General features: G+C 38.8%; 1 protein-coding gene across 1 annotated transcript in view; it reads left to right on the top strand.

Annotated features, from left to right (window-relative positions):
* The first annotated feature begins 10,681 nt into the window (after positions 1-10,681).
* Positions 10,682-27,715, top strand: part of taf2 (TAF2 RNA polymerase II, TATA box binding protein (TBP)-associated factor) — a 50,751-nt gene continuing 33,717 nt past the window's right edge. Inside the window, exons 1-8 of the mRNA XM_069655625.1 lie at positions 10,682-10,697; positions 11,412-11,518; positions 13,250-13,410; positions 15,939-16,057; positions 16,278-16,419; positions 18,689-18,920; positions 25,823-26,007; positions 26,568-26,681. Coding sequence (XP_069511726.1) covers positions 10,682-10,697; positions 11,412-11,518; positions 13,250-13,410; positions 15,939-16,057; positions 16,278-16,419; positions 18,689-18,920; positions 25,823-26,007; positions 26,568-26,681 — 1,076 coding nt within the window. The remainder of the gene's footprint in view (positions 10,698-11,411; positions 11,519-13,249; positions 13,411-15,938; positions 16,058-16,277; positions 16,420-18,688; positions 18,921-25,822; positions 26,008-26,567; positions 26,682-27,715) is intronic.

Here is a 27,715-nt window from a genome sequence, read left to right on the forward strand (position 1 = left end):
AGCATTACTGTTGTTTTTAAGGGAAGTTTTTGGTCCGTGTTCCAACATTCCTTCTGGCATCTTTTATAGGTGCTGCCAGGGCTTGGTGCGCGTGAGAACCCTGTGACTGTTTAACTGTCAGTAACAAAAATCTAATTCAGCTTTCATTAATTGATGTGAACAAAACTGTTATGACTTGATGGAGTCTGGACCCAAATGCACGACTCAAACAACAGGTTTAAACAGTAAATACAAGTCTTTAATGTTTAAAGTGACAAAACAAGTGCAAGGGGGAGGGGTGGTACGTGGTCCCAGGACGTGGTTCGTGAAGTCACTAGTGAAGGTGAGGGTGAGAGTGTCTCGGTGTGGCGTCTGCCATGGGGTAATGGCGGCGCTGCGGCACAGCGCAGTGAGGTCCGTCTCTTGAGCGTACTCATTCAGGGGGGGAAACACAGGAGAGCAGGCAACAGGCAGGCAGGTCCACAGGCAGGCAGGGCAGAAGCAAACAGGAGATCAGGAGGCGAGCACAGCAATCTGCGGCGAGGTGGAAAGGACACAGAGGTGTTAGCTACACAAGCTAGCAACAGGACACAAAGGCAAAAAAACACAGAGGAGCCAGGATGCAAACAACCACGTAGACTGAAGTAACGATCTTGCAACAAGCAGGGAATCCAGAGGCTTTATGGAAGGGTTGATTACTGGAGTGGATTCACCTGGCGCTGCCTGTGGAAGGAGACCACGCCCACCTGCACACACACAGAACAGACAGGGGGAGAGACACAGGTGGAATACAGACAGGGAATGACAACACACACACAAAGGGAGAAGGGAGGGCTGCCATGATGAGGATCATGACAAAAACAATTTATTTAAGTAGCGTATAAGGGTCAGTGACAAATAAGGGTGGGCAAGATGAGAAATTCAAAAACCTTTTCAAAACTTGTTTTAAAAGCATTTATCAGGTTTGGTAAAATGTAGATTTCATATATATGTTTGTTTCATGTCATTTGAAATTATATTTACATCATTTATACATACGGAAAGACTAAATGCGCCTGAAAATGTCAAGTGGTGTAACCTCCAAATAATGAGAAATATTAAATATTTCATTCAGCTAGTGTGTATGTAAATGTGCTCATAGAAATAATAACTCAGTTATAAAAGCATCATGAGATTTTTTTTTTTTTTAGGATTATCTATAAATACATTTTGTATGAATTTTTGCAATATTGGGTGAGACATATGCTGAAATTAACTCGGTTTTCTAAATATTTTGTGACAAATTATGTAAAAAAAACAAAAACACATGTTATTCCACTCTAATAGGGGATAACATTTTATTCCAAATGAATTTTCCTGTATATTTTGATATTTTTATGAAAAAATACTGGTTACGCCAATTGACACAAATCGGTTACACCAACTGACCATGTTGCTTCTACAGTCCAAGGCCATTGTTTGTCAAAGAAATTGACACTGAAAATCATATCATGACAGTAAACAAGATCGACTGAAATCAATGTTTTTATTTTATTTAATTTCAGTGTATAAGTAACATAACAAATTACTGCGAATAAAGTTTAAAACTCTAAACTTAGAAATAAATTAATAAATAAATACATTTTCTTGTCTTTTTGCAAGGTAATTAGCCCTTGCAGCCGGAGTCGCATCGACTCGTGCTCTGTGACGAGCCACTTTTTCTTTATTTGAAAGTGGCATCTATTGGGGAAAATATTGTATATTAAAGCATTTAAATGTATAAGTTATGAAATAGCAGAAATTTAATAAATTGAAGATGTACATGTTAATGTTTGAGTACAATCCCTCCTATCGCTAAGCGTCTTTTAAAGCTGCTCTTCATGTTCAACATTAGATGTCACTGTAAACACTCTTCATACTGCAACACTTTAAAGTTATGTTTATATATAACAATATACATGTTTTTTATGTATTACTTATGTATTACTGTATGTATTGAAAGTGAATTGAATACAAATATGTATTAAAGATAAAAATTTCAAAAAGATCATTAAACATGATTTAATCCTAGCCTTACAGAGCTTTGCTAATAAAATTGTGGATAAATCACCACTTTTTCAAAAAATACAACACTGAAAACTTTAAAATAGTTTCACATAATAAGTGACTTTATATTACATCCTTAATCAGCAGAATAAAATACTGATATTTTTACAAAAGTGACAAACTGGAAGGATTGTAATAGGAGTCAAATGGTGTAACTGGTTACACCATTTGACATTTTACTTTAAAATCAAATTTTACAGGCATTATCATGGACACCTATGCAAGCACATTGCCTTAGTGTGAACATTTCAAACATTAATTTTTTAGAGTAAATACACATTTTTATAAATATGATGTATTATCAACGTGTTTCTACGGTCATACCATTTGACATGTACCTTGAAACATGACCTGACTGTTGCCTTATTCTGTCAAATTTTCCGTATTTTTAAGAGTAACTAACTTAAGCATCCAGCCGTTAGGATCATCAGGGGTCCTTCTTTGTGATTTAATTTCCTCTCACACAGTCTTCTTGCACAATATGACAAAATGGCTCCTTAAAGGCTGGTTACACCGCCTTGACATTTAAGTAAGTTGACATGACTGACACGTTTCCCCAAATTATTTATAAAAATCTGAAAGATGATGTTCCATAATTTTCATTTACTATTGTATATTACTAATGTAAGATTATGCCAAACTAGTTTTTAGGGTGTTTTATTTAGAATTTCACCTTTTTTAAGCAAGTCTAATTTTTTTTTTTTTTTTTTTTTATATTTTATTGCAATAATTACAGTTTCATCATTCCAGACAGCTGTTTCTTTAGTACATTGCAGTTTTTATATTAAATTTAAGTAATATATGAATGGGGAAGAAAAGGGGAAAAAAATAAAGAATAAAGAAAGAAATATAGAACAACAAAAACTGGCAACACTATAAACGACAACAACAACAGAAAATACAAAAATACAAATAAAAAAATTAAATAAGAAAAAAATATATTTACATAAAAAGGATTGTTGGGGGGTGGGTGGGGAGTTAGTGCCTATTCATTGCAGATCTTGGTTTAAATTTATATAATTAGTCTACCAAGTCTATCTTTAGGATACATCTTATTTAATTTTTGTATGTCATCTCTAATTGTGTACGTTAATTTTTCGGCATCCAAAACTTGTTCTAGTGTTGTTAACCAAAATTTTAATTTGGGTGGATGTTGTTGTTTCCTTGTCACCTGCTTCATAGCTGTCACACACAGTATGTTAAAGAGATGCATGTCAGCAGTTTTTATTGTTCTCTGTAAATTAATTCCTAAATAATTTTCTGGTTTCAGATATTCATTTAACTCAAAGACTTTCATTAACGCTTTCTCCACGTCTTTCCAGAATGGTAACAATACTGGACACTTAAAAAACGTATGTGAATAGTTTGCCTTTTGTTCTCCACATCGCCTCCAGCAACTTGACCCTTCTTGGGCGTTATATTTACCGTATTCACAGGGTGTAATAAAGTACCTCATGCTCACTTTCCAGGCAAATTCCCTCCAGTATTTGGATTGTGAGATCTTAAGATTTGCACGTAAGGAGTCCTTCCAATCATCTACTGCGATATTAATTTCTAGTTCTTTTTCCCATTTTTCCTTTATCTTATTTTCTACAATCGTGTGCTTCTGTAATATTTTATATATGTTTGAAAGGTTTCCTTTGGCTTTATTTCTATTTTGAGCCAAGTATTGTACCAACTCATTTGTTGGTTCATCTTCCTCTAAATGTTTCAGGAGGTAACTTCTCACCTGTAAATACTTAAAAAAATGTTTTTGATCTAATCCATATTTTGAAGCTATCATTTCAAGTTTCAAGTTTATTGTACTGTTTGTGAGTAATAGCGAGTATGTTGTTTATCCTTTACTCACCCAACAGTCTAGTATTTTATCATACTTGTTTGGGATAAAATCAGTGTCGTACGCCATTTCAAGGTAGACACATTCACTATATATTTTTAGTTTTTTGCCTATATATTTCCAGTTATGTACAGTATTTAGAATAAATTGGCTCTGACCTGTATTTATTTTCAATGATCCTTTTCCTTTGAATGGTAATGTCCCAATTGATATCTTTGCCATTTCTTTTTCTATATTGATCCATTTGACATCTGTTTCCCCTTTCATCCACATCATTATTGTGAGAATTTGTGAAGCATACAAGTAATTCTGCAAATTTGGAACACTTAATTCTCCTTCCTCTTTTTGTTGTAAAAGGGTTTTGAATTTGATTCTCTGTCTTCCATTATTCCATATAAAGTTTGAAATCATTTTATTCCATTTATTAAAGTCCGCTCTTTTTATCGGTATTGGTAATACTTGGCATAGGAATAAAAATTGTGGAAGTACCATCATTTTTATTGTATCCCCTCTGCTTAGTATTCCATCTGGTATTAATCTCCATCTGTTAAGCTCCTGCCTTATTTTACGTTCCAAAACACTATAATTGTTGTCATACAGTTCATCCAAGTTCTGACTAATATTGATGCCTAGGTATTTTATCTTCTGTGCGTCCCATTTAAGTTTATATTCATTTTTAAGATCTCTACAACACAGTATTGTATCAAAATTGATCAAAAACAGAAATTTAGCATTAGGGCCTTAAAAAAGAGATTGCTTGAAAGTCATTTTTAAGTTTTTTATTTTATTTTAAACCTTTTAAATTTCATTAAACCACATAGACACCAAAAAAAAGGCGTCATGTCATTGACCCATAAATGATAAAAATAAATTTTGGATATGTTTATAAGCATATAGACATGCAGATTAATCGACAAATTAAATTGATCATGGGTATGTATGAATAATAGTCTGTTTTAGTCTTTAGTGATTGGTTTGGGACCTGGCCAAGTTCTACTACTTTCATGTAAGGGTAGACCTTGGAAAGCCTGCCAGCCAATGACAAGACTAAGGCAAACTGTTATTCATACCTAAGAGAACTTTAAAGTCAACTTTAATGTTGTCAGTTAATCTAAGCTGCATGTCTTTTGACTATGGGGAAACTGAAGCACTCAGAGAAAACCCACATGGAGACCTTAAAGCCCCTGGAAACCCAAATCCACAAAATCCTTCTCACTATGCAATTTAAAGTCTTATGTACATACTTGTAAGCATGTTAAAAGTTTTAGAAATGACTTTTAATCCAAACTGGAGTTATTGCCATTCTGACTTTGTTAACTTCCCTGACGCTGGGGTTAAATTGGGCGTGGTCAGTGAAGATATTTATGTCGTCATACATTTTCTCGAACCAATCGTGAAATAATCAACAGCAGTTGCCCCGCCCTCACAGGTGCAAAAACACTTCCGGGCTCGCGATCAATCCCTCTCTCTGAGTCTGCGCTAACTCGTGTCCACATACCTTGAACATCTCTGCAAATACCAAGCAGTTACCTACCTATCTAGTGGTTCTGAACGTTTATTTTCACTCAGATTTTTGTGGATGCTTTATGACACACTCACAACTGATATCATTGCATTTTTGCTATCAAGCTGAGTTTCCAGGGGCTTTTAAGTTCTCCACAAAAGTAAGGGACTGGTATCCTTCTGTCAGTCAAAATTCTCAAGGTACTGTTTCATTCCTGCAGCAACTTACAGATCTGAAAATCCTAGAAAAGAAATTGCCTAACCTTTTAAGCCATTTCTTTTTGGATTTAACCTCGACTAAACCTGTAGTTCCATTTTCACAGATAGGGTTTACCCCATCTGCATTTTTAACAGTGGCAGGCTTCAAAGCTGCTTCATGCTTGCATGGTGGTTTCGTACTGGCCCCAAAAGTAGTGTTGTTTTTAAAGTCAGTTGTAGTCCTTGTTTCAACATTCTTTCTGGCAGCTGTTCTGTCAGTTTTGTCTGCAGATCTACATTTTGTGCCAGCAGTTTTGGTTGTTGCTCCAGTTATAGTGCTCATGTCAATTTCTTTGTAAGTTGAAATTAAGTCATCACAGCTACCAATAGATGATAGATGCCAACTAATTACTTCGCTGGATGTTGTATAGCATTCAAATTCACTGGAAGGTTGCTCCAGTTGGCTCTCTTTCAGTGTTAAATGGGCTGATGTCACATAATTGTCCTTTTCGTTGTCTCTGCCAAAGTGTTTCATTGTGATAAAACGGTGTCCTAACGCTTCGGTGGGGATGATTCTTTTTTTAGGATCCACTTGCAGCATGCGTTTGAGGAGGCTTATGAAGGCCTGTATGTCCTGTTTTTCAGTGGCATCCTCCACTTTTGGGCGAGTGTTCACAATGTCGTCCAAACTACTAAAGTTGTTGTTAGTGCACCTCGCTATGGTTTTGAGGCCTGATTTGATCCTGTATTCAGCTTGTGTATTCAGCCTCCATGCAGGATTTGAGTGTTTGTCTTTCCTGAAAAACGTTTTGGCAGTTTTGCCAATGTTCAGCATGTAATCCTCAGGCAAACCATGCATCTGCACAATGATTCTCATCACCCCGTAAGCACACGTTGTTGGATACAAGTGCTGGCCCAGGTACAGAAAAGCCAAAACACAGCCAAGTGCCCACATATCTATAGCCTCATGCAAACGGAGGCCCAAGATAACCTCTGGGGCCCTGTAACCTAGGGCCTGAATACTGGTTGAACGCCAGCGACAAGAGACTTGTTTTGCCATACCAAAATCAATTAGTTTCACCTTATAGGGCATTGACAGATGATTTACCAGCATCACATTGTCTGGCTTGATATCTGCATGTGCCACACCTAATGACTTAAGATCATTCAGAGCAACCAGCATTTGTTGTGCGATTGCTCTTATCCCTGGCAAATCAAGTGACTGAAATTTCCTCCTTTTCATAAAATCAAACAGATTTATGTCTAGCATTTCAAATGATATACAAATGTACCCTTTGTGTTCAAAGTGCTCAATAAACCTGACCACATTTTTTACTTTGTCAAGCTCCTTGAGCTTTTCAAGCATTTTGACTTCTTTTATACTGTACTGGCCCAAGTTCTTATGCAAAATCTTCAGGGCTGTTCTCTTCTGAGTATCTAAATTAATGCATCTGGCAACTACCCCATAACTCCCCTTCCCCAGAAACTTGTCTACTTTGTAATTATTTTTTCCACAAGGCACAACATGACCCAGTCCTACACCAAAATCCCCCAAAACTTTGCAACTTTTTTGGGCCATTGTTGGGGTTATCACACATTTGATAAGTAAAATCCAATGATAATGGTACTTACCTGTGTAATTCCTCTAGGGTCCTTCTGACTAAGCCTTCTCTCTAGATATATATTCTTTATGTGACATAATCTAGAAAGTTCTGCTTCCCTGTTTTCCTTTGCCGTTTTATGTCGTCATAATTTCGAACGCTTTGATCTAACCGGAATTCGCAGGGACGTATTTTTACATCATAACGGTGCGTTCCATTTACCTCGTAAATCGGAACTGGGAATGACGTCACACCCGAGTTGACCGCGTTCCAGTACAACGTTGGTGGAAAAGAGGTATTGTCAAGTCGGAAAACCAAGTGAGATGCCTCCAGTAAAACAGTTAGTGCTTGCTCTCTTGGGATACAGACAACTACAGAACAAATATGGGTCCACAACATGTCCACAGATAGAAGTTGGACAGTACTGTGAGTACGGCTGAGACACAAATAAGACAGAAGTGATAATGTTTGCATTATTTATTTATTCTGTAGACAGACCTGGTGAAATTAAAACAGGACGAGCAATTCTAGCAAATTGAAAAGTAGCCCAATTACAACTGTTGTTTAATTGAAAAGTAGCCCAATTACAACTGTTGTTTAATTGATCCGGGATCAGATCACATTTAGGCAACATGATATGTCCCTTTTTCATTTTGTCGAGAAATATTATATATTATAATAATATATAGCCTAGCCTACGGAATGTAACGAAGAGCACATCGGCTTAATGCATTTTAGCGTTTAGCATTTTGACGTTTAAAAGCAGATTCGATAAATCTGTATCAGCAGCTGGATGTTTTTACGCACGCAATGACGAGCCACTGCTCAGATACACCGACAGTGTACAGAGTACAGAAGTTTCGAGGCGGCAAGTGGACAGAGTCCTCGGCGTTATTGTCTACTTTCGACTTTCGTTATGACTTTTATAATGCCTACTAATGAAACTCCGGCATCTCATTTATGATTAGCCGAAAAATAAGTACATTCTACTGGTTAGATGTTAAACAGTTCTTTAATTGTATCTCGCTGAAAAGTTCCTGGCCCCTCATTTGATGAATTGTATTGGTCTGGCAACTTGTTGCAGCAACACTTCTCTGATGGGACAAAAACAAACACTCAGTTTCATCAAATATTTGACCGCTCACATTGAGTTTGTGTCCACATGGTGGCAGTGTTGTGACAGTATTTGCTTGTCTTATCTTTCATGTCGCTGTTGTGTGTTTGTTTGGGTTTGGTAAACAGGAGCCAGTGATATAGCTTACTGAATTGTGAACATAGAAGAAAGAATGTAATACGGTTCATTTATTTTAATTGTACTGTTTTGAAAAATGTCTGTCAGATACTCAATACTTCTGAAATACAGCCGTATACAGATAGTTGAGATAAATAAATATTTCTGAATTAATTACATATCATGAAAGGCACACAAGTAAAAAAATCAATATCTTTGTAACACTTTTGAAAATGCTGAATTGTTATTTTTGAGAATAAGCCTATTGAGCGTCTTTCCTGTTGACAAAACAATCTTCACTCAAGGTCCATTAACTTACTTGTTCGGAGCTTTTGACCTTATCACACAACCACATCAGAAGATGAACTCATTACCCCAGTAAAATCACATTTTCATCAAAAATTCCAGTGCACTTCTCTACAGGACTGTTTCTGATGCTAACAAAGGCTTGACTTAATTTTTATTCAGCTAGTGGAGTGGTGGGTGAATGAATTTCACTATTTAAGAAAAAAACAGTTCAGTGGGCTGATAGCATAACATTTTAGAGGTTGGTGCAATAATCAGTTCATATTAGAAAAACAGCGATAAACCCAATGTAATTATATTTTTTATTTCCTGGAAATCAGTCATTGAAATTTCATTGATCGCATTGCAGCTATGAATCTGGTTGCTTAAAAAGCTGCACTCTCGCTGTCTAGAGGGTATTAATGTGTCTGGGCAGGCGTGCTACTGGTGCCGTCATAAGGAAGCATCAAGTTCAGTAGCGGACAGAATAATCATAAAACACTGCAGTTGTACGGCTAACGGAAGCTACAATTAGCAGCGGTTACTTTAGCAAAGCTATCAGAAATGAAGGAAACTGAGTTTTCCGTTTCATAAAGGGAGGTAATTTAAGCTCTCGGTCAGTTACCGTAGTAACAGACTCTATGAACCTAACCTGGTCGCGAGCAGGTTTTCTTCAGGAAACTCAGAGTTTCGCTCTGTCTCCTCCCTCTAGAATGTAAAACCCTCATTCGACTTCCTCATTCATTCAGCCCGTCTCACGCGTGTGTTTGAGCGGTTACCGAATTAAAAGAAGAAACGTCGCGTCTCTGTGCTGCTATGACCGCTTTGCAAAAGTATTTTATAATTATGATTAAAAAAAAATCAATAGACAAATCTGTGTCAAAGTCATCATTTTTTAGATTTTCCACCACCACTGCCGAGAGCACTCAAATAAGACGTCGTGAGTTATCGATTTTTTTTTTTTTTAAACTAACACATTCAGTTTAATCAACATGAATTATAATGTATGTGAAGTCAGCATCATGTTAGGGATAAAGCTAATGCACATTAAAACAGCCACTGAATGATATTTCATTAGTTTAATATTTAAAATATGATTGAAGTGCTTCCATGTATGTTTTTTTCTCCCGCTGGATTGCTCCTAAATTAATGTAAATTTTAGCTTCCGGTCGTGATTAAGTATTAAATAAATAGACCAGTTCAAACTTGCAAATTTACTCGAGCAGCAGTTTCTTCCCACGCCGCTTCTCTCTCTTTTGCAGCTGCAGCCGTGTTACTTTATTTTTCTAAAATCATGCTCGTATTCGCTGAACGTCCGCGTGAGGATTTCGAGCTCCACTGGTGTGACGTAGGAGGACCTCTTTTTGTGTACCGTTGCCATGGTGAATCGTGGTGTCGGGGCTCCATTAATGCTGGCTTTTTACAGTCAGCGTGCACGCACTTAACTCTGGCTGAACCTACTCAGAGTTGATTGAACTAACTCTGATCAGCTGTTCTGGAACCGAAAACTCAGAGTTTCCTATCTCAGAGTAGATCAACTCAGAGTTCAGGGTTAGACTCAGAGTTTGTTGAACCTGCTTTGTGAAACGGACCCCAGGCCTCCTGTCTACGACCAAATCACAGTCGTCATGATATTCAGTAAAACATCACTCCCTTGCATGTGATATTGCTTTATTCTGCCCTTAATATGTGCTCATTTCGTTTTTAGTTTTCATTAATCTTTTTTATTGATATGCAGGCAGAGTAACTGAGTGGCTGAATACATTTATTATGACGTTTACCGGAACATTACTCTTATTCTGAAATTCCTTTTCAGAAGCTTTAAAGCCAGCTCGCGTTGTTTCCGGTAGACACAGGCGAGGCGGATAGTGTACGCCCACTTATGGCGCAGCTTAAATGTCAACTGTTTATATTTATCATGTAATACATTAGACTCATTGCATGTATTTCGAAAACGTTGGTATGTCGCCCGTTATATGTAAGTTTTATCAAATTGTGTTGATAACATCTAAATATAAAAAAAAATTCAAATTTTTACGCGGGAGGTTAAAGGTTACAAACAAAATGGCTGAACATGGTGGAGCGGCAGTCACAATGCTGTGAGCAGCCGGACATTAGGGATATATTCGGATCTTTTGCTGCACGCCGACTCTAGCAATCGTTGTTTGGGACTGTACTCTTACGTAATATACCGTCATGCTCGACTTACATTTTCGATATGTTCTCTGTGGCTGCAATAAAGCACCGTAAGTTTAAGCAGTCTCCGGAAGATTAGTACATACAGCATTAGTACTATGCTGGTGGATTCATTGACAACGACACTTTCTAAACATTAACCGTTACATATAACGTAAGGGTTGCTGCACATTCTTTTTCTTTTGCCAGTCTCACTAACTAAACTTGAGCTAGTAATGTAACGTTAGCAGTTGAGAGGAAACCATCACCGAGCAGTGTTGTGGCATGTTGAAACTTCTGTCAAGGCAGTACAACAAGAAACAAGGATGAACCGGAAGAAGGATAAAGGATTCGAGAGCCCGCGCCCATTTAAATTATAAGTATTTTTGTACAATTTTATTTTTATTATCTTCATCATGTTTGCAGTCATGTTCATGCACTTAAGTTACCTTTAGCTTACAATGAGTATCACTTGTTTAGAATGCCAGATTAAGTAATAATTTATTTCAGTTCACAGTACAGATTAAGTTGCATCACATTTTGACATTCTTTTTTTGTCTTGTATTTACGACCCACCAGGTGGTGTGCATCAACAACATCAACTTCCAGAGGAAATCTGTCATTGTGAGTAAAGCAGTTATTATTATTATCGGCACGTTGTAGGTATCTACAGATTATGGCTTGAGAATGGCAGTGTCAGTTTTCTACTGATATTTTCAGCCAATAAAACAATGTTTTAAGTATGCCTAAATACTCGATGATTACCTAAGAAACCTGGCGAATTTCCGACACATTTATTTGAAAGAAAATATTACAGACAAATAAATATGCCATTTTGTACACAACCTAAGCTGAAGTACTTTTCTTATATTGGCCAGTGAATGTGTACATTTTAAAAAGCACTGAATTATGTTATGTTATGCCAGTGGGTCACAAGAGTAAGAGTAGGCATGATATCAGTTCCACAGCAAACTAAATAATTAAGTTTATCTGGGCTTATTTGTTCTGTCGTTCTGCTATAGTAAGTATGAAACAAAGTTCACATCCAGTTAGGCTACTGCATTAGGGCTGAACAATTAATCGAAAATGTATTGAAATCACAATATAGCTTATTGCGACTTTCAAATCGCAAGAGGCGCAAAATTTATTAAAGGTTCATCTCTATTTACAGATTCTACACAGAAATGTAGAATCTGTAGGCAGGGAAGTGGATTTCCGGGAAGGCAAGTGTTCTGTTTGAACTACACTTGTAGTCCAAGTAATATTGACCAATAACGTATCCGCAGTTATCCGCCGTAACGACATCCCGGCTCCCATCAGGGTTGTCTGACGACGATTTAGCTTCTTATTAATCTCTATAAACAAACATCTGCATGTAAGTTTAGCTAACAATCTGTTCTAGATCTAAAATTTAACTTGAGATGAATTTCCTTGACGCTGTGTCACGAAAGCCGTTTTTTTCCCCGACTTCCTCGAATGCATCAGATCGATCGGACACTCCGTTCAGAAACAAACATTTTAAAAATTTTCTTCTCCTCTGGAGGACAGACCAGAGCTTGAATTTTTACTTCTTAAAAAACTGCATTATGATGTTGAAATTTCGGCAAATCTAAGACCCAGTAATAACAATTAAATCACAGGAAAACAGTTTCTCTCTCTGTAACAATGCAGCATGCAGAAAAGGAAGTCTTGACGGGAAGTCGATTATCGCTTACCGTCCGCCATGTTCACTGGTGTCCCCAGAGGCTATATCGTCTCAGACTATTGCTGATGGGATCCGAGATTGATTAAAGGTGAAATGTGTGTCAAAATACCATTATCATTTTAAAGTTTTGCTGCAGAGATGTTCTGGCCTACACATCATAAACAGACATAAGTATCTAATGTCTTTGTTTGGTACCGATCGCCTAAAAAATCACACCATAATCATTAGAATTTTTTTTTCATTGAAAATGAGAATAATGATGTAAAAATGATCATAACATTTAATATCACAAATCATATCGAAATTGCAGTGTAAGTCAAAATAATTGCAACTAGGTATATTGTTTTAAACCGTTCAGCCCTATACTCCATCTCTTGTAATATTATAGCTGTAAGAAATGATTCCCTGGTCAAAGTATTCAAATTTACATACTCATTTAATCAGGGAGAAATGGTTTCTCCATTACAAATAACTGAGTAATTTATTAATTAAACTTGTAGCACTGATTGCACTCGCCAGATATTATATGTAGGGATGCACAATATTATCGGCACCTTATCAGGATCTGCAGATTATAGCTTGAAAATGAGATAATATTGATGAAAATCTGAGTGTATTTTCACCAGCCTGCTCTCTTTTTCATCCCTTAGGGCTACGTTGAGCTAACCATTTTCCCCACAGTGGTCAACCTGAACAGGATCAAGCTCAACAGTAAACAGTGTCGCATCTACAGGGTCCGAGTCAATGAACTCGAAGCCCCATTTATTTACAATGACCCCACACTGGAGGTGTGCCACCATGAGTCCAAGCAGTGAGTATATCACTTCACTGCACTCGTCTTGGATGCACATTCAAGTGTAATCTGGATTTATAAATGATGACTCATAGTGTGTGCAATAAGCTTATTATTGTTATTCTACCAATTAAATCTTCTTTGTCGCATTTGACCAGTGAAATTAACACCATTAACGTCTACTACTCACTATGAAACATTACTTTTTTGTAAAGTGAAAGACTGAATACATAAACTTGAATATATTGATTAAAACATTGACAAATGTAGATTTTAAGGCACCAGAATAGCTGCCTTCGTATTTCTGCCTTATCAACCACAAACAACAAAATGCAGACGACGCCATCAAGCAAATTGATTTTAAACAATATTTTGAAAAAGTAGTGAATAATTAGTAACATCGTTACTAGTCTTCTATTATTCAGGCGTTTTATCAACCAAATTTACAGTTTACAAAAGATAATCTGACTGGAAACATTAGCTTTAAGCAATACAAACTACATTTTCACACTATAGATGTGTAAGCCATCAGGGAAAAACAACATAGCCTTCTGATTATTTTATCTGTATGATGGTTTATTAGTTTATTTTTCAGGATGTTTACCAACATGCAGTTCTACATAACGTTTGTTTCCTTACATTTCTGATATCTGCTTTCAATAATACTCAAAATATCCTGCTTACCACATCAGCTTTCAAGGCCCTGGAAACTCGACTTCAAATAGCAAAAATGCATATATGATGTCAGAGTTGAGTTTATCATAAAGTATCCACAAGCATCTGAGTAAAAATAAATTTTCAGAAGCAGTAGAAAACCTTGTTTTCTAGTCTTCTGTTCAGACCATTTCTCAGGACTGTGTAGGCGTGGCAGATCCCGTGCTGATTGACACCTGCTGGGGTCCGCATGTCAGCGTTCTTTCAGCAGCGGGTTAGAGGGTTTGTTGTACCACCCAGGTATGTGCGCATATGCACATCATATCAAAACTATTGCTGTCAGGTGATTTAAAAAAATGAATCTAATTAATTACAGGCTATGTAATCAATTGATTTCAATTATCTCATATATCAGTGATTTCTGTGAGAAGCACATGTAGACTTTCTCAGTCTGGATTACCCTCTCTCTAGGTGGTTATTACCTACATCCACACTTTAATTGTACTATTTTCTTCACCTGATTAAGTTTTAATTCATAAACTACTTTAATCTGATCACTTTGCTTTGCTCCAGTCCCCCAACACACCTGCACCTCTGCTCTCTGCACAGCTGCTTGCCCCCCCTTCTGTCTGTCTGCTTTGTTGACTGTCTTCATCAGCAGTATGTTTAATTAAGTCAAAAAGTTAAGTATTTTCTCTCGCAATTCGGCTTTCACAGCACGTGAGCCACGTGTGCACGAGGGATGTTATTTATGAGGTAGAGATCAAAATGATCGATCATTACCAAATTATATTTGCACCTTTTTATAACTTTTATAAACAGCGACAATCAGTGCATTTACAGTAGGGAGTTAGATGCACAATATCTCCTCATCCTCATATTGTATGGCTTGCTGGAGGGAGATCACCAGGGAGCTGAAAGTTTGATAATGACTGCACAGCTGATTTAGGCACGTGGATTGTTTACATTGCGTAATAGAATGGCATATGATTGTGTGTGGACAGAGAGCGTCCGAAGTCAGCGATGCAGAGCAGACCCTCTTTTACCGTTAGTCGTAAACTGGTCCCGATGTTGTTTATTTGGTTGCCAAGACTTTGCAAGTGTTTGATGTCCTGTGACTCCTGTCACTGTTTCAGTGCTCTTCTTCCACGAGGAGAGGATGGACGATTGTTGATTTGTAGAGGAAATCTCAACGGAGTCGTTTCATTGCAACTTCAGGACGCGTTAAAGAAATCTGAAGCAGCGACGGCAACAATTCTGTGGCCGCCGCCACTAAATGTATGTAGCAGAAACACTGTTGCTTCTCCAAGCCCACCGCAGTTTGAAAATAAATGAATGACACGTTGTCATCTCCAATGGTGGATGTGCACCCGGGGACAGCACACACAGGCATGATGGGGAAAAAGGTGATCGTTAGGTAGCTAATTGCAACAGGTATGTGCAGAGACATTCAGCGTATGTGGGCGCGAGTTAGCTCAGACTCAGACAGGTAGATTGATTGCCAGCCAAGAAGTGTTGTTGCACCTGTGAGGGCGGGGCAACTGCAGTTGATTATTTCACGATTGGTTCAAGGAAATTTATTACGTAATAAATACCCTAACATAACCACGCCCAATTCAACCCCAGCGTTGGGGAAGTTAATAAAGAAAGATATCTCGAGTTTCGATTAAAACTTTTTAGATGCGTATTAGTATGTACACAAGACCCTAAATTACATTACATCAATTACATGATATATTTTATTTGTGATGGTAAATAAACCCTTATCTTTTATTTAGTAAGTACAGAAAGAGATTTTATTGATACTGAAGAGATTTTGTTTTTTTCTTTTCTTGTCTTCTTTAAGATGAACTGTACACTGAGAACATGATGTTTTGTATTTGTCTACGTAGGAGGAACCTCAACTATTTCTCCAGTGCCTACACAGCAGCAGTGAGTGCTGTGGACCCAGATGCTGGACATGGAGAGCTGGTCATCAAAGTTCCCTCTGAACTCTGGAAACAAGGAGATGGTAAGACAGCCCCTAAAATTATCGCTCATTTGGACCATTAAAATACAAAAAGATAGAATTTGATGATCGAAAGTCCTTTTCGGATAAGTTGGATTGCTATGGTCACATGCGCTGTATTACCCAGTTGCCTAAGAATAATTGAAATTGATCTCCTCTTAGATAATGGGTAGAGATAGAACTGCCAGATCATAATTGATACACCTATGTTTTGTGTCTCCAGACTTAAAAGTCTTGAAGGTGTACATCGAGTTTTCCCTGGACCAGCCAAAAGGAGGTCTCCACTTTGTTGTTCCTGATGTAGAAGGCAGCATGGCGGAGAGAGGAGCTCATGTGTTCTCCTTTGGATACCAGAACTCCACCAGGTTCAGAAACATAGACTTATCCTGATGCACAGTAGTTGAGTCAAATCACAACACTTTCTTCTGTCCTTTTGGATTAAGCTTAGAAACACTTTCTTCTACTTACACATTCATAAACAATGCTTTTGGACTGCATTTGTCAATTTCCTTTTCATGCCATTAAGCTTCACTTGATAAGATTTCTGGGGTTCCTTTAAACAGGAATATCCCTCTTCCCCTAATTCAACAGCAGTTGCCAGACGTGGCGTAATGATGTATTTAACTGAAAGGAGTACTTAAAATGAATTTTAGGTGAGCGTAGTTCCCTGTTTAAGGGGAGTTAACAGTCCAGTAATTTTAACACTTTTTCTGGTTAAAAAGAGTAAATTGTACGAAAAAAGCTTTGGAGTTTGTCCAGTAAATTTCAAATGGCAGCCACATGACTGGATGTTACAGCTGTGATGTAATCTCTCAGGGCAAATGTGCTGGATCAAAGTATGTCCTCTAAAAGAGCTTGTTTTTGTTTTGTTTCAAAAACCAACAGCTGTAACGTTGCACTCTTTAGTAGGGATGGGCATGGATATTCGAATTTTCAATTATTCTAAATGACATGGGTATTTGTCTATAGCTATGGATTATTTTTTTGCATAGTTCATTAAATATTATTCATTAGTTATATCAATCACATATTGTTCATTAACTGTGTATACCAATGTCCTTTAAAATATGTAAACAGTAGGAAGAAAAACAAAACATGCCTGGCACAGCAGCGTAACTTAATTATTTAAATCTCCAGACACGCCATCAGGATCGGACAAGTTCACATGGCTGAATTCTCCAGTGCGTGCCTAACAGACACCGGACAGTGTATTAATATCCGTGGGCACGTTTGTCAGTGCCAAAGGTAGTTATGTTTGGGGTTTATAATAAATTTACCTCTCATTCTGTGTGTGTGAGTGTGTCTGTTTCTGCGTTTATTTGAGAGGCTGCATTCTTCAGAATGAGCGTGCATGATGGAGTGCTTGGTGTTGGTCTCTGGCTGTTTTTGGCCTATGCGGGGCTCGAGCAGGAATCTTCCTGAGGTGAAGCAGGCGTAGGCAGCGCTGACCATGTCCTCGTCTTCTGTCATCACCAGATTGGCACCACACTGAAAGCAGTATCATGGTGTGAGGAGACAAGGGAAACAAAAGCTTGCCGTCGCTCAGCCCTCTGTCCTGTAAACAACTTCCACTGTCAGCCAAATACACTGTTATTTCTGTATAAGGAAGAGCACTTCTGTGCGTCCCTGTGTGAGTAACAAACAGAGACTTGCGCATTGTGAACTAGGCAATGTATGCCACACTTACTAATGTGCCCTTTAAATAGCAGAGAGAGAGCGCCACTGTGCACCACGTCGCTTTGAGACGGGTGTATGATAGGGCCCTATGGTTGGGGTGGCTGCACCCTTTGCCCCCGTGGTTGGTCAGCTCCAGACTACATTATGAGTGTGCTACAATTTTAGTTTTTTTTTTGCGAGGTTAACTGGATATCTGATTTTTTTCAAATGCCCATCCCTACTCTTAAGAGCTACCTGACTTCATTGTCAAAAACAATAACTCTACATCACAGAAAATGGTAGTTGCTATTTTGTCATAACCCCTACCTGTTAGTTTGTATGTATTTGTGTGACGAACTGGTCCAGGCATCAGTAGACCAGCAGCCCCTGTGTTCTGCAAGCCAAATATCCTGTTTTTTGGTGGCTTTGAAGAGAGCGTTGTAAATGCCTTTTTGGGTTAAAAAGGATTATACTTTTACTTCTATTTCTATAGGGATCCTTAAATAAACACCTTTGACCTAAAAGATTACATTGCAGCCATTAAAAAAAAAAAGATAGATCCCAGTTTAATAATAATAATCCTCTTCAAAGTTGCACAAACAACTTCTACTCTGAAAACCTATTGATTAGTCTTGTTTGTTTTTGGTCACTGTAACACTTAGTGTTACATGTCACTTAGTGTAAAAAAAAAAAAAAAGTCATGAACAAGCATTAATCCAGACACAAAAGACAACAGAGAATATGACAGAAAAGTAGCTAAGAATTCCAAAAAATGAAGCCAAACTTAAAAGTCTCTCAAAAAAACAGTTTACTTGTTTCCTCTCCTTTTCAATTTCTTTATTCTCTGAACAAATTCGTATCCTCATTTGCAGACACTTAAAGCTAGCTATCACAGTGTGCCATTAAAGCCCATGAAGGCAGTAGTCCGTGCATTCATTTCTGTGTGTGTTCAAAGCTCACCAGCGTCTCCTCCTCCAGATTCTGGTTCCCCTGTGTGGACTCCTACTCAGAGCTGTGTACGTGGAAACTGGAGTTCACCGTGGATGCTTCCATGGTGGCTGTGTCTTGTGGCGATCTGGTGGAGACCATCTACACCCATGACATGAGGAAAAAGACTTTCCACTACGTCCTCCCCATCCCGACTGCAGCCCCCAACATCTCCCTGGCTGTGGGGCCCTTTGAAATCCTTGTAGATCCCTACATGCATGAGGTAGGTTTGTAGTTTGACAAATGATTTTATGTGTTTTGGGTTGTTTGTAAAGAAACCATAATACCATGCTTTAAAGCAGGGGTCTCAAACTCAAGGCTGCGGGCCCACAAGATAATATCATATGTCTATCAAAACTGGCCTGCCGGTATACAGCACGCACACTGGTGATACTACAAATCCCAGAATGCACTGCAACAGTGTGCACAACAATTCAGACCTGTGAGCACCAGCTGTGTGAGTTGGCATATATGTGCAACGTAACAAAGCATCTCACTGCACTAAACCTCGAGCTTCAGGAACAGGACCGTGTGATCACCGACATGTATGATGCAGTGAGCTCTTAACAAGCCAAGCTGCGCCTGTGGGAGTCTCAGATGCAGCAAGGGCACTTGGGTCACTTTTCATGTTGCCAGGCAACGACAAACCAGGTCTCCACCGCTGTGTTCCCAACTGCTCATTTTGCTTTTAAAGTGAGCGGACCCGGCTGAGTTCACTCGGAGATTTGCCAACTTTGCTCAGAAATGTAACTTTGAACTGCTCAGTAATCCGTTTGTAGTTGACGTGGAAACAGCACCTGTAAACATCCAAATAGAGCTGATAGAACTCCAAAACGATGCCCCAATCTCTGCCTACAAGCTGCTCGAATGCATGTTTGGAAGCACATACCTGTGTAAACAACTGATGCACACATTCACTCCATCCTAAGAGTGTCCACAGCTCAGAACCCGACCCCAAACATGAAGGAACCTGCAGCCAAGAAAAGATGCCAAGAATCTGGCACCAGCAAATAAGAGCAGAGTGCACTTAAATATGTTCTCTTTTGCACCTTTTTCTGTAATCACAAGTAAGACTGCTCATGGTTGAAATATTTGCACATTTTCACCAGATTGATCACATTTAAAATATTCTTCTTTTCTTGATGGTGCTGTGAATAAAAAACAGAATATTTAATATTTTCTTTAGAAAAGCATAGTTTTCTGGCTGTTTTTGATGCCTGTGATAAAACTTTTTTGGGAATGAAATGCATTGAAAAACTGCTGATTGTGACAGCCCTCTTGGCTTCCTGTGTGGGGCTGTCTTTTCCTTTGTTAGGAGAGAACCAGGACGTGCTAATCATTGCACCTGTGTCTGCTGCTCCTCAGCTATATAAGCTGCTGGATTCAGCCAGTCTCGCTCTCTCTTCCTGGGCATTGGTTTGTGGTTTGGGTTAGACTGTTTTCTGATTTAGTTTCCTTGGTTTCTAATATTACATTCACACTCATTCAACACACTGGATATTACTGATATTACTGATAAACACGTTTGACATTTGTAGTGTTCGACTTATCTTTTGGTTAAATAAATCTTTAAGTTTAAAGTAATGTGTGGTCCTCTCCTTCTTGTCCCTCCCTTGAGCCGGGCTGTGACAAGTGGGGGCCAAAAAGGTTTTTTGGTATTTTGGTTAAATTGTTAAGTTAAATGCCGTTTTTTGTTTGTCTTGGTTAACTTGTGTAAGATACTTTATTTTGGGAGAGCATCACACATGCTGGTTTATGGAGAGCTTTAGGCTAGTCCCTTAGTCTTACCACTGGTGTTTTTGAGGTTAATAATTTGCTTTGAAAGGTGACGCCCAGTTGTTTGGCTTTGTTTTAACTGGAGTCTTTCCTGGTAGATCAAGCAACAAGTTCTACTAGAGAGCTTGTTGCAGGTTGTTGGTTTAAAGTGGCGGTGAAAGTGGGCAGGGCAAAAATGCTCGGGATCACGTCTGTGGGGTCCTGGTGGTGGCTGCATAGCAGGTGCTGTCCAGTCCCGCTGGTTTCCTGTGAATAACAACCACTCGCCAGTAACTGCACGAAGACTAGGGTTGAGTTTTTCATTTAGATAATTTAGGGAGGAGAGACTTCAGTGTGTTTGGCCTTCTTTGATTGGTTAGTTTTGGATTAAATCACTTTTGTAAACCTCAAGATTGGTATTTTTGGGTTTAGTGTATCACGGCTTCTGTGGTAGATTGTTTTATTTAGGATCCTTCTGAAACACTGTTGGAACAGTGAACAAAAGAACAGTTGTTGAAGATTGCTGACCACTATAACATCGAAATTGGGGCAAATCGTTTAAAGGAAACTGTGAAGAGCATTCTGAAAGCAAATTTGATGGAAGAAAGGATTTTGGTAAACAATCTACTAGTGTGTCTTTGTCTTCAGTGACAAACTTAACATTTGAGCAACAGAAAGAGCTGTTGATGATGCAAATGCATGAAAAGTTAATTCAACAGAGGGTATTGGAAGTAGAGCTAATGAAACAAAAAACAGAGTAGTTTAAACTTGACCTGATAAAGGAGGGTAAAACGTCAGTTAATGAATTGATTGAGCAGTCTGCAGTTGTCACACCCTCTGCTCCTCAATTTGACATTGCTGGTAATTTGAAGCTGCCACCTAAATTTAATGATAAAGATCCAGATACATTTCTTTGTATGTTTGAAAGGTTGGCAGATTTGAGAAACTGGCCTGATCAGGACCGCACCTTAATGTAATAGTGTGTTTTCACTGGAAAAGCCCAAGAGGCATACACAGCTCTATCAAATGAATACTGTAAAGATTTTGCTAAGGTTAAAGCAGCGGTTCTAAAGGCCTATGAGTTGGTTCCAGAGGCTTACAGGCAACGCTTTAGAAACTCGAGAAAGTCTGACAAGCAAACACGTGGAATTTGCAAGAGACTTGATTTTGCAGTTTGGTCGGTGGTGTTCTGCATCCAATGTTGGTACATTCTAGTTCTTCTAGATCTAGTTGTTCTTGAACAATTTCAGCAATCAGTGCCTAACTATATTGCAACATACATTAATGAACGCAAAGCAAAAACTCCAAATGATGCTGCTGTCCTTGCAGATGAATATGTATTGACCCATAAACGTATTTTTGGTGATCAGAAACCGAGTGACGTTAGTCCAAAGGATACGGTTGACAGGTTTAAGTCAGGTTTGAATCCAGTCTGCTCAAGGCAAGATTCTTATTTGAAAAATGATGTTTGCAATTACTGTCAACAAAAAGGACATTGGAAAAAGGAATGTCCTTCTTTGAAGACAAAGCGAGAATTCAATGTGTCACAAGTTAAGCCTACTGTGTTGACTATGCCAATTGCCTGTACACAAAGTAGATTGGTGTCTCCTTTTCAGATGCAAACCAAAACTTAAGGTGCAGCAGAGATAGAGGAGGGATATGCACCATTCATTTCTGAGGGGTTTGTATTTTTAGTTGACAGTGATGAGAAAATTCCTGTTAAAATACTGTGAGACTCTGGTGCCTTGAATACTTTTGTATGAGAGTCAGTTTTGCCTTTTTCTCCACTGACAGACACAGGGAGTTGTGTTACTGTTAGGGGAATGGGTTTGACAACAATTTTTGTTCCTGTGCATCAGATGTTTTTGTACTCTAATTTAGTACAGGGCAATGTGGAGGTAGGGGTGCGTCCAGAATTGCCTGTTGATGGAGTGGATGTCATTTTAGGCAATGACGTAGCTGGTGCACTGATGGGGAAAAGTTGGCTCGTGGGTTTGTGGAGCAGCTGGTTTTGCCTGTTAAGTATAGACAGTCAGTAATTAAGACTGCGCACGATAGTACAGCTGGTCATATGGGAGTTAGGAAAACCTATGATCGCATTCTGAGGCATTTCTTTTGGCCATGCTTAAAAAAGGATATTTCCACCTACATTAAGACCCGTCATATTTGCCAAGCTACAGGAAAACCAAATCAAACCATTACACCTGCACCGTTGCAGCCAATTCCAGCCACAAATCAGCCATTTGATCAGCACATAATTGACTGTGTTGGTCCAGTCCCTCGTTCAAAGTCAGGATGTACGTACTTGCTAACAGTTATGTGTCAGTCGACTAGATATCCAGCTGCATATCCTTTGCGAGCATTCTCTGCCAGAGCTGTTGTTAGGGCTCTTAGTCAGTTCATTTCTGTGTTTGGAGTGACCAGGGTTCCAACTTCACATCTCGGTTGTTTGAGTAGGTCCTTAAATAGCTCCACATCAAACATCAGAAATCCTCAGTCTATCATCCTCAGAGTCAAGGTGCACTAGAACGATTTCATCAGCACTTGAAGTAATTGATTCGTGCTTATTGTACTGAGCTAAAGGCTGACTGGGAGGAGGGACTTCCATGGCTTTTATTAGCCGCTAGAGAGGTTGTACAAGAGAGCACTGGTTTTAGTCCCAATGACCTTGTGTTTGGGCACACAGTGCGTGGACCTCTTGCCATTGTAAAGGACAAGTGGAAGTCACCAATTCCTGAACAAAATTTGTTAGTCTATGTTAACAGTTTCAAACAGAGGCTATATAAAGCTGGTGAACTGGCTAAAGAAAACTTGGGAGTGGCTCGGACAAGAATGAAAAAACTATATGATCGGAAGTTTAAACAACACGTATATGTCCCTGGTGATCAGGTCTTAGTGCTGTTACCAGTGGTTGAATCGCCTTTTCAAGCAAAGTTTTTTGGTCCTTGCACTATCTTACGTCAAGTTTCGGAGCTCAACTATTTGGTTTCGATGCCTAATAAAAGGAAGGCAACTAAAATCTGCCACGTAAATCTACTGAAACCATATAATGTCCCTGTCTCTGATACAACTGAGCCAGTAGCAAGTGGTAACCTGATACTTCTTGCTGGTGTTGACTTGAATCTGTGGCTGGGAGAGGCCGCTTTAGAGGAGGAGGAAGTTGTAATGTGTAATGGAGTGTTGCAACCTCGCCTTAAAAACTCAGAGTCTTTGAGTAATATGCGTGTGTTGTTGGGTCATTTGGGTGAGTCTCAACGCGAGCAGTTGATTAACATAATTGAAAGCTATCCATCCCTGTTTTCCGATACTCCATCTCGCACGTGCCTGATTGAGCATGACAATGATATTGGTGAGACCTCACCTATTAAACGGTTTTATCGGTTGTTGCCTGAAAAACGAGAAGTATTAGAATCTGAGGTTTCATATATGCTCGATAATGGACTGGCCGAGCCATCTTCCTCTGCTTGGGCTTCACCCTGTTTGCTGGTTTAAAAAGTCAGATGAGTCTTATAGGCCATGCACAGATTTCCATAAGATTAATGCAGTTACCAAACCAGACTCTTATCCACTTCCTAGAATGGAGGATTGTGTAGATCAAGTCAGAGCGGCAAAATATGTGAATAAGTTTGATCTCTTAAAGGGGTATTGGCAAGTTCCCCTTTCCAAAAAGGCACAAGAGATTTGCTCATTCATAACTCCATCTGGTTTGTACAGTTACACTGTTATGCCATTCGGGTTGCGGAATGCACCTGCAACGTTCCAGAGACTCATGAACAAGGTTGTTTCTGGGTTACAGGGTTGTGCAGTTTATTTAGATGATGTGGTCATCTATAGTGACACATGGGAAGAGCACCTCAGTAGAATAAAAGCGCTGTTTGAGAGGCTTGTTAGGGCATGTTTAACCATCAATCTAGCTAAATGTGTTTGCTAGAGCCACCGTTACATATCTGGGAAATGTTGTGGGACAAGGTGAGGTGCGTCCTGTAGATGCAAAGGTTGAAGCCATTAAAACGTATCCAAACCCCTCTTCAAAAAAAGAATTGATGCGCTTCCTTGGCATCGCTGGTTATTATCGCAGTTTTTGTGCAAATTTTTCTTCTGTTATTGCTCCACTGATAAACCTGCTTAAGACTGAGGTGAAGTGATAGAGAAAGCCTTAATTTGGGCCCTCCAACATTTTGATGTGTATGTTGACTCAGGGGCCCCCCTTCTTGTTTATACGGATCGCAATCCCATGACATTTCTGCGATCACTACAAAACCCAAACCAGCGGTTGATTCAGTGGGCCTGGTTTTGGCAGTCATATCATTTGGAAATACATCACATCAAAGGCAACACGAACTTTCTGCCTTTCTGCCTTAAATCTTCTGTTTTATTGTCCTGTTTTGTTTTTGTCTTATCAGAATGCTTGAATAGATCAGGTCTTGTAAACTGTCCAAAAAGGGAATAATGTAACAGAGGGTGGTAAGCCTATTTCTTGGGCTTGTTTATTTGGGTTATATTAAGTTGAAAAGTTACTGTAGGTTGAAAAAGAAAAGAAAAATAACTTAAATTTTGGGGACTATTAAAAGTTCTAGGGGAAATACTTTTGTAGGACATGAAACGAGTATAATAGTGAGATGCATTTCACTGATGCCGTGACTGATGCATGAACAATTCAGCAGTTTGTATGATTCACTATTCAAAACAACATATAGCAACCTTCAGATGATCAAAGAGACCTGATAGTAATGACTAATGACTAATCAGTCACAAATGCATGTAGTAAAAAAGAAAGGTTCCAACTATAACAATATTTAACAGGATCGTAACTAAACGCTACAAGCTATCTGTAAAACATGATCTCAGTGCTGTGTGTTAGCAAACTATTTAATCTGATAAAAACATATCAACCGAATTGTTATCTACTACATGTCTGTTATGTAGAAATATTTTGCCCATCCTTGTATTTTCTACTAACAACCACTAGATGTCTCTACAATGTGCCAGTATTAAAATTCATGTTTCCTCTACTATAAATGGTACTAGTTAAAATGCTAAAACAGCACAAAATAGCCATTGTTACATAACCTCAATAAATCTAGCAAACAACGTTATATTTTGACTTTGAGGTGATCAACCCTCACATGTAATGTATAATTGTATTAAATGCAGTAAAGAAATACAAAGAAACTTTGAACTTTTATGGCCCTATCCAACCCCCTGATGCAAAGCAGATTACAGTGCAGCAACTGTCGTTGCTTGATCTGACAGATGCACTTGTCATTTTCACACTCAGTGTTCAGTTTGTTGAGCGCCCTCAGCTTCTTTCTAAATTGTAATATATGTTGAATAAATAATAACATTGTACTTTGTCTGGTCTCTTCACAGGTGACCCACTTCTGCCTGCCACAGCTGCTGCCGCTGCTCAAACACTCCATGTCTTACCTACATGAGATTTTTGAGTTCTATGAGGAGATCTTGACATGCCGCTACCCTTACGCCTGCTTCAAGACTGTGTTTGTGGATGAGGCCTATGTACAGGTGTCCACCTATGCTTCTATGAGCATCTTCAGGTAAGCATGAGGAAGAGAGTGTGACTGACCCTCTGTATTTTCAGCCTGTATTCATTCCCAATTCCTGAAATACAGATGCTCACACCCCCCAGCGTCTCATAAAGATACACCATGTATCCTTAAGCATCTTCATTAGCTGCACCTCGCTTTCGACTTACTCCAATATATACAGATTAGTTTCAGTATAAGACACTCAGAAATACTGCTCTTAACCACGTAGCAGGACAGAGGATCAAGACGTCAAGGGGTGGTGGTTGGAGCGATAGATCTGTCGAACAACCCAGGAGACTGGACTTCGAGTGTCTGGTGAAACCAAATTTCAGTGTAACCCCCACGTATTTCCTAAACTTAACTGTGTTGTGATTTTTTGCTTAAACCTTACAAAACACATCCTTTTACGTAAAACTTGGTTCGAAAAGAAGAAAACATTCAACCTTGTTCCTATGTATGAGACGCTGTGACAAGTCTTCTGTATTAGATGACCTGGGTTGAGAGGATGTTAATTTCATTGTTAATGGTAGGAATGGTTAATTTGTGAAAACATGTATATTTTCTTTCAGTACCAACCTGCTCCACAGCGCCATGATTATAGACCAGACCCCACAGACACGCCGCTGTCTGGCCCAGGCCTTGGCTCAGCAGTTCTTTGGCTGTTTCATCTCCAGGATGTCATGGTAAGACTCCACACAGCAAGGCTGTAAAATCTGAGACAGGAAGTCCAACCTCACCTACTTCCAAGGTGTACATAGTAGGGATGGGCATTTCCATTGATTTCAATATTCAATAGTAATCTAATTACTATATAGGCACGTGGATTGTTTACATTGCGTAACAGAACTGCACATGTATGCCGATATCAGCGATGTGGTCCTTTGTAATAGTTATAGTTATACACATAATTTCTAGCTGTTAGATTACGATACAGTATATTCAAATCTCTCTTAATTAGATCATGTAACATGGAAAAAATGAGACAAAAACTGTAGATGAAATATTGTTTGAAAAGACAGGAAAGAGTTAACACTTACATCACTTGTAACAGCCACAGATTCTGGAGCCTTTCAACTCTTTGCTAAATGCTAGCTTCATGTACTTAGTTATTTTGCTGACTAAAATGCTGACTAAAAAGACTGAATAAGTCTAAATAACTGTGCAATATTTATAGCCTAGCCTATATTATAGTAAACCTCATCACTTACCAATAGGGGGCGACCTCTGAATCATGGAAATAACTTCAGTGGCTAGGTAGATTTTCGTTCTACTTGAAGCAGCCACCATCTTGAAAAGCTTGTAAAATTGCCTATGTCACACTCTTGACATAGGCCATTATACTACAGCGGTAGAATCACGGACCTCCCACCCCGGAAATAGTAGTCTGTATGCCTGTAAGAGAATATTTCCTGACAGTTTTACATCAATGTAAATACATTGCCAACAATAGAAAGCAAGTGCAATTTCAAATGCATTGAACAACCTTAACATTAACAGCCCCTTCAGTTAAAGTTATTGTAACAATCCATTGTCAAACGTCACAGCGGTAGCGGACTGTATGGACTTCTGTTCTGTGTTGCTTAACACCTAACTCACATGTTTTCCACTCTCGGAGCTGTTATCCAGCGTGATGGTGGCTTGCCCTCTGGCTCAACAAACGCCATCACCTCACGGAAGCCTTCTCCTTCCACAACAATTAATGGGAGCATATCTCCAG

The sequence above is a fragment of the Semicossyphus pulcher genome, unplaced genomic scaffold (assembly GCF_022749685.1).
Source record: "Semicossyphus pulcher isolate SPU_LCO1_2020_fin unplaced genomic scaffold, fSemPul1.0.p SCAF_9, whole genome shotgun sequence".
Classification (NCBI taxonomy): Eukaryota; Metazoa; Chordata; class Actinopteri; order Labriformes; family Labridae; genus Semicossyphus; species Semicossyphus pulcher.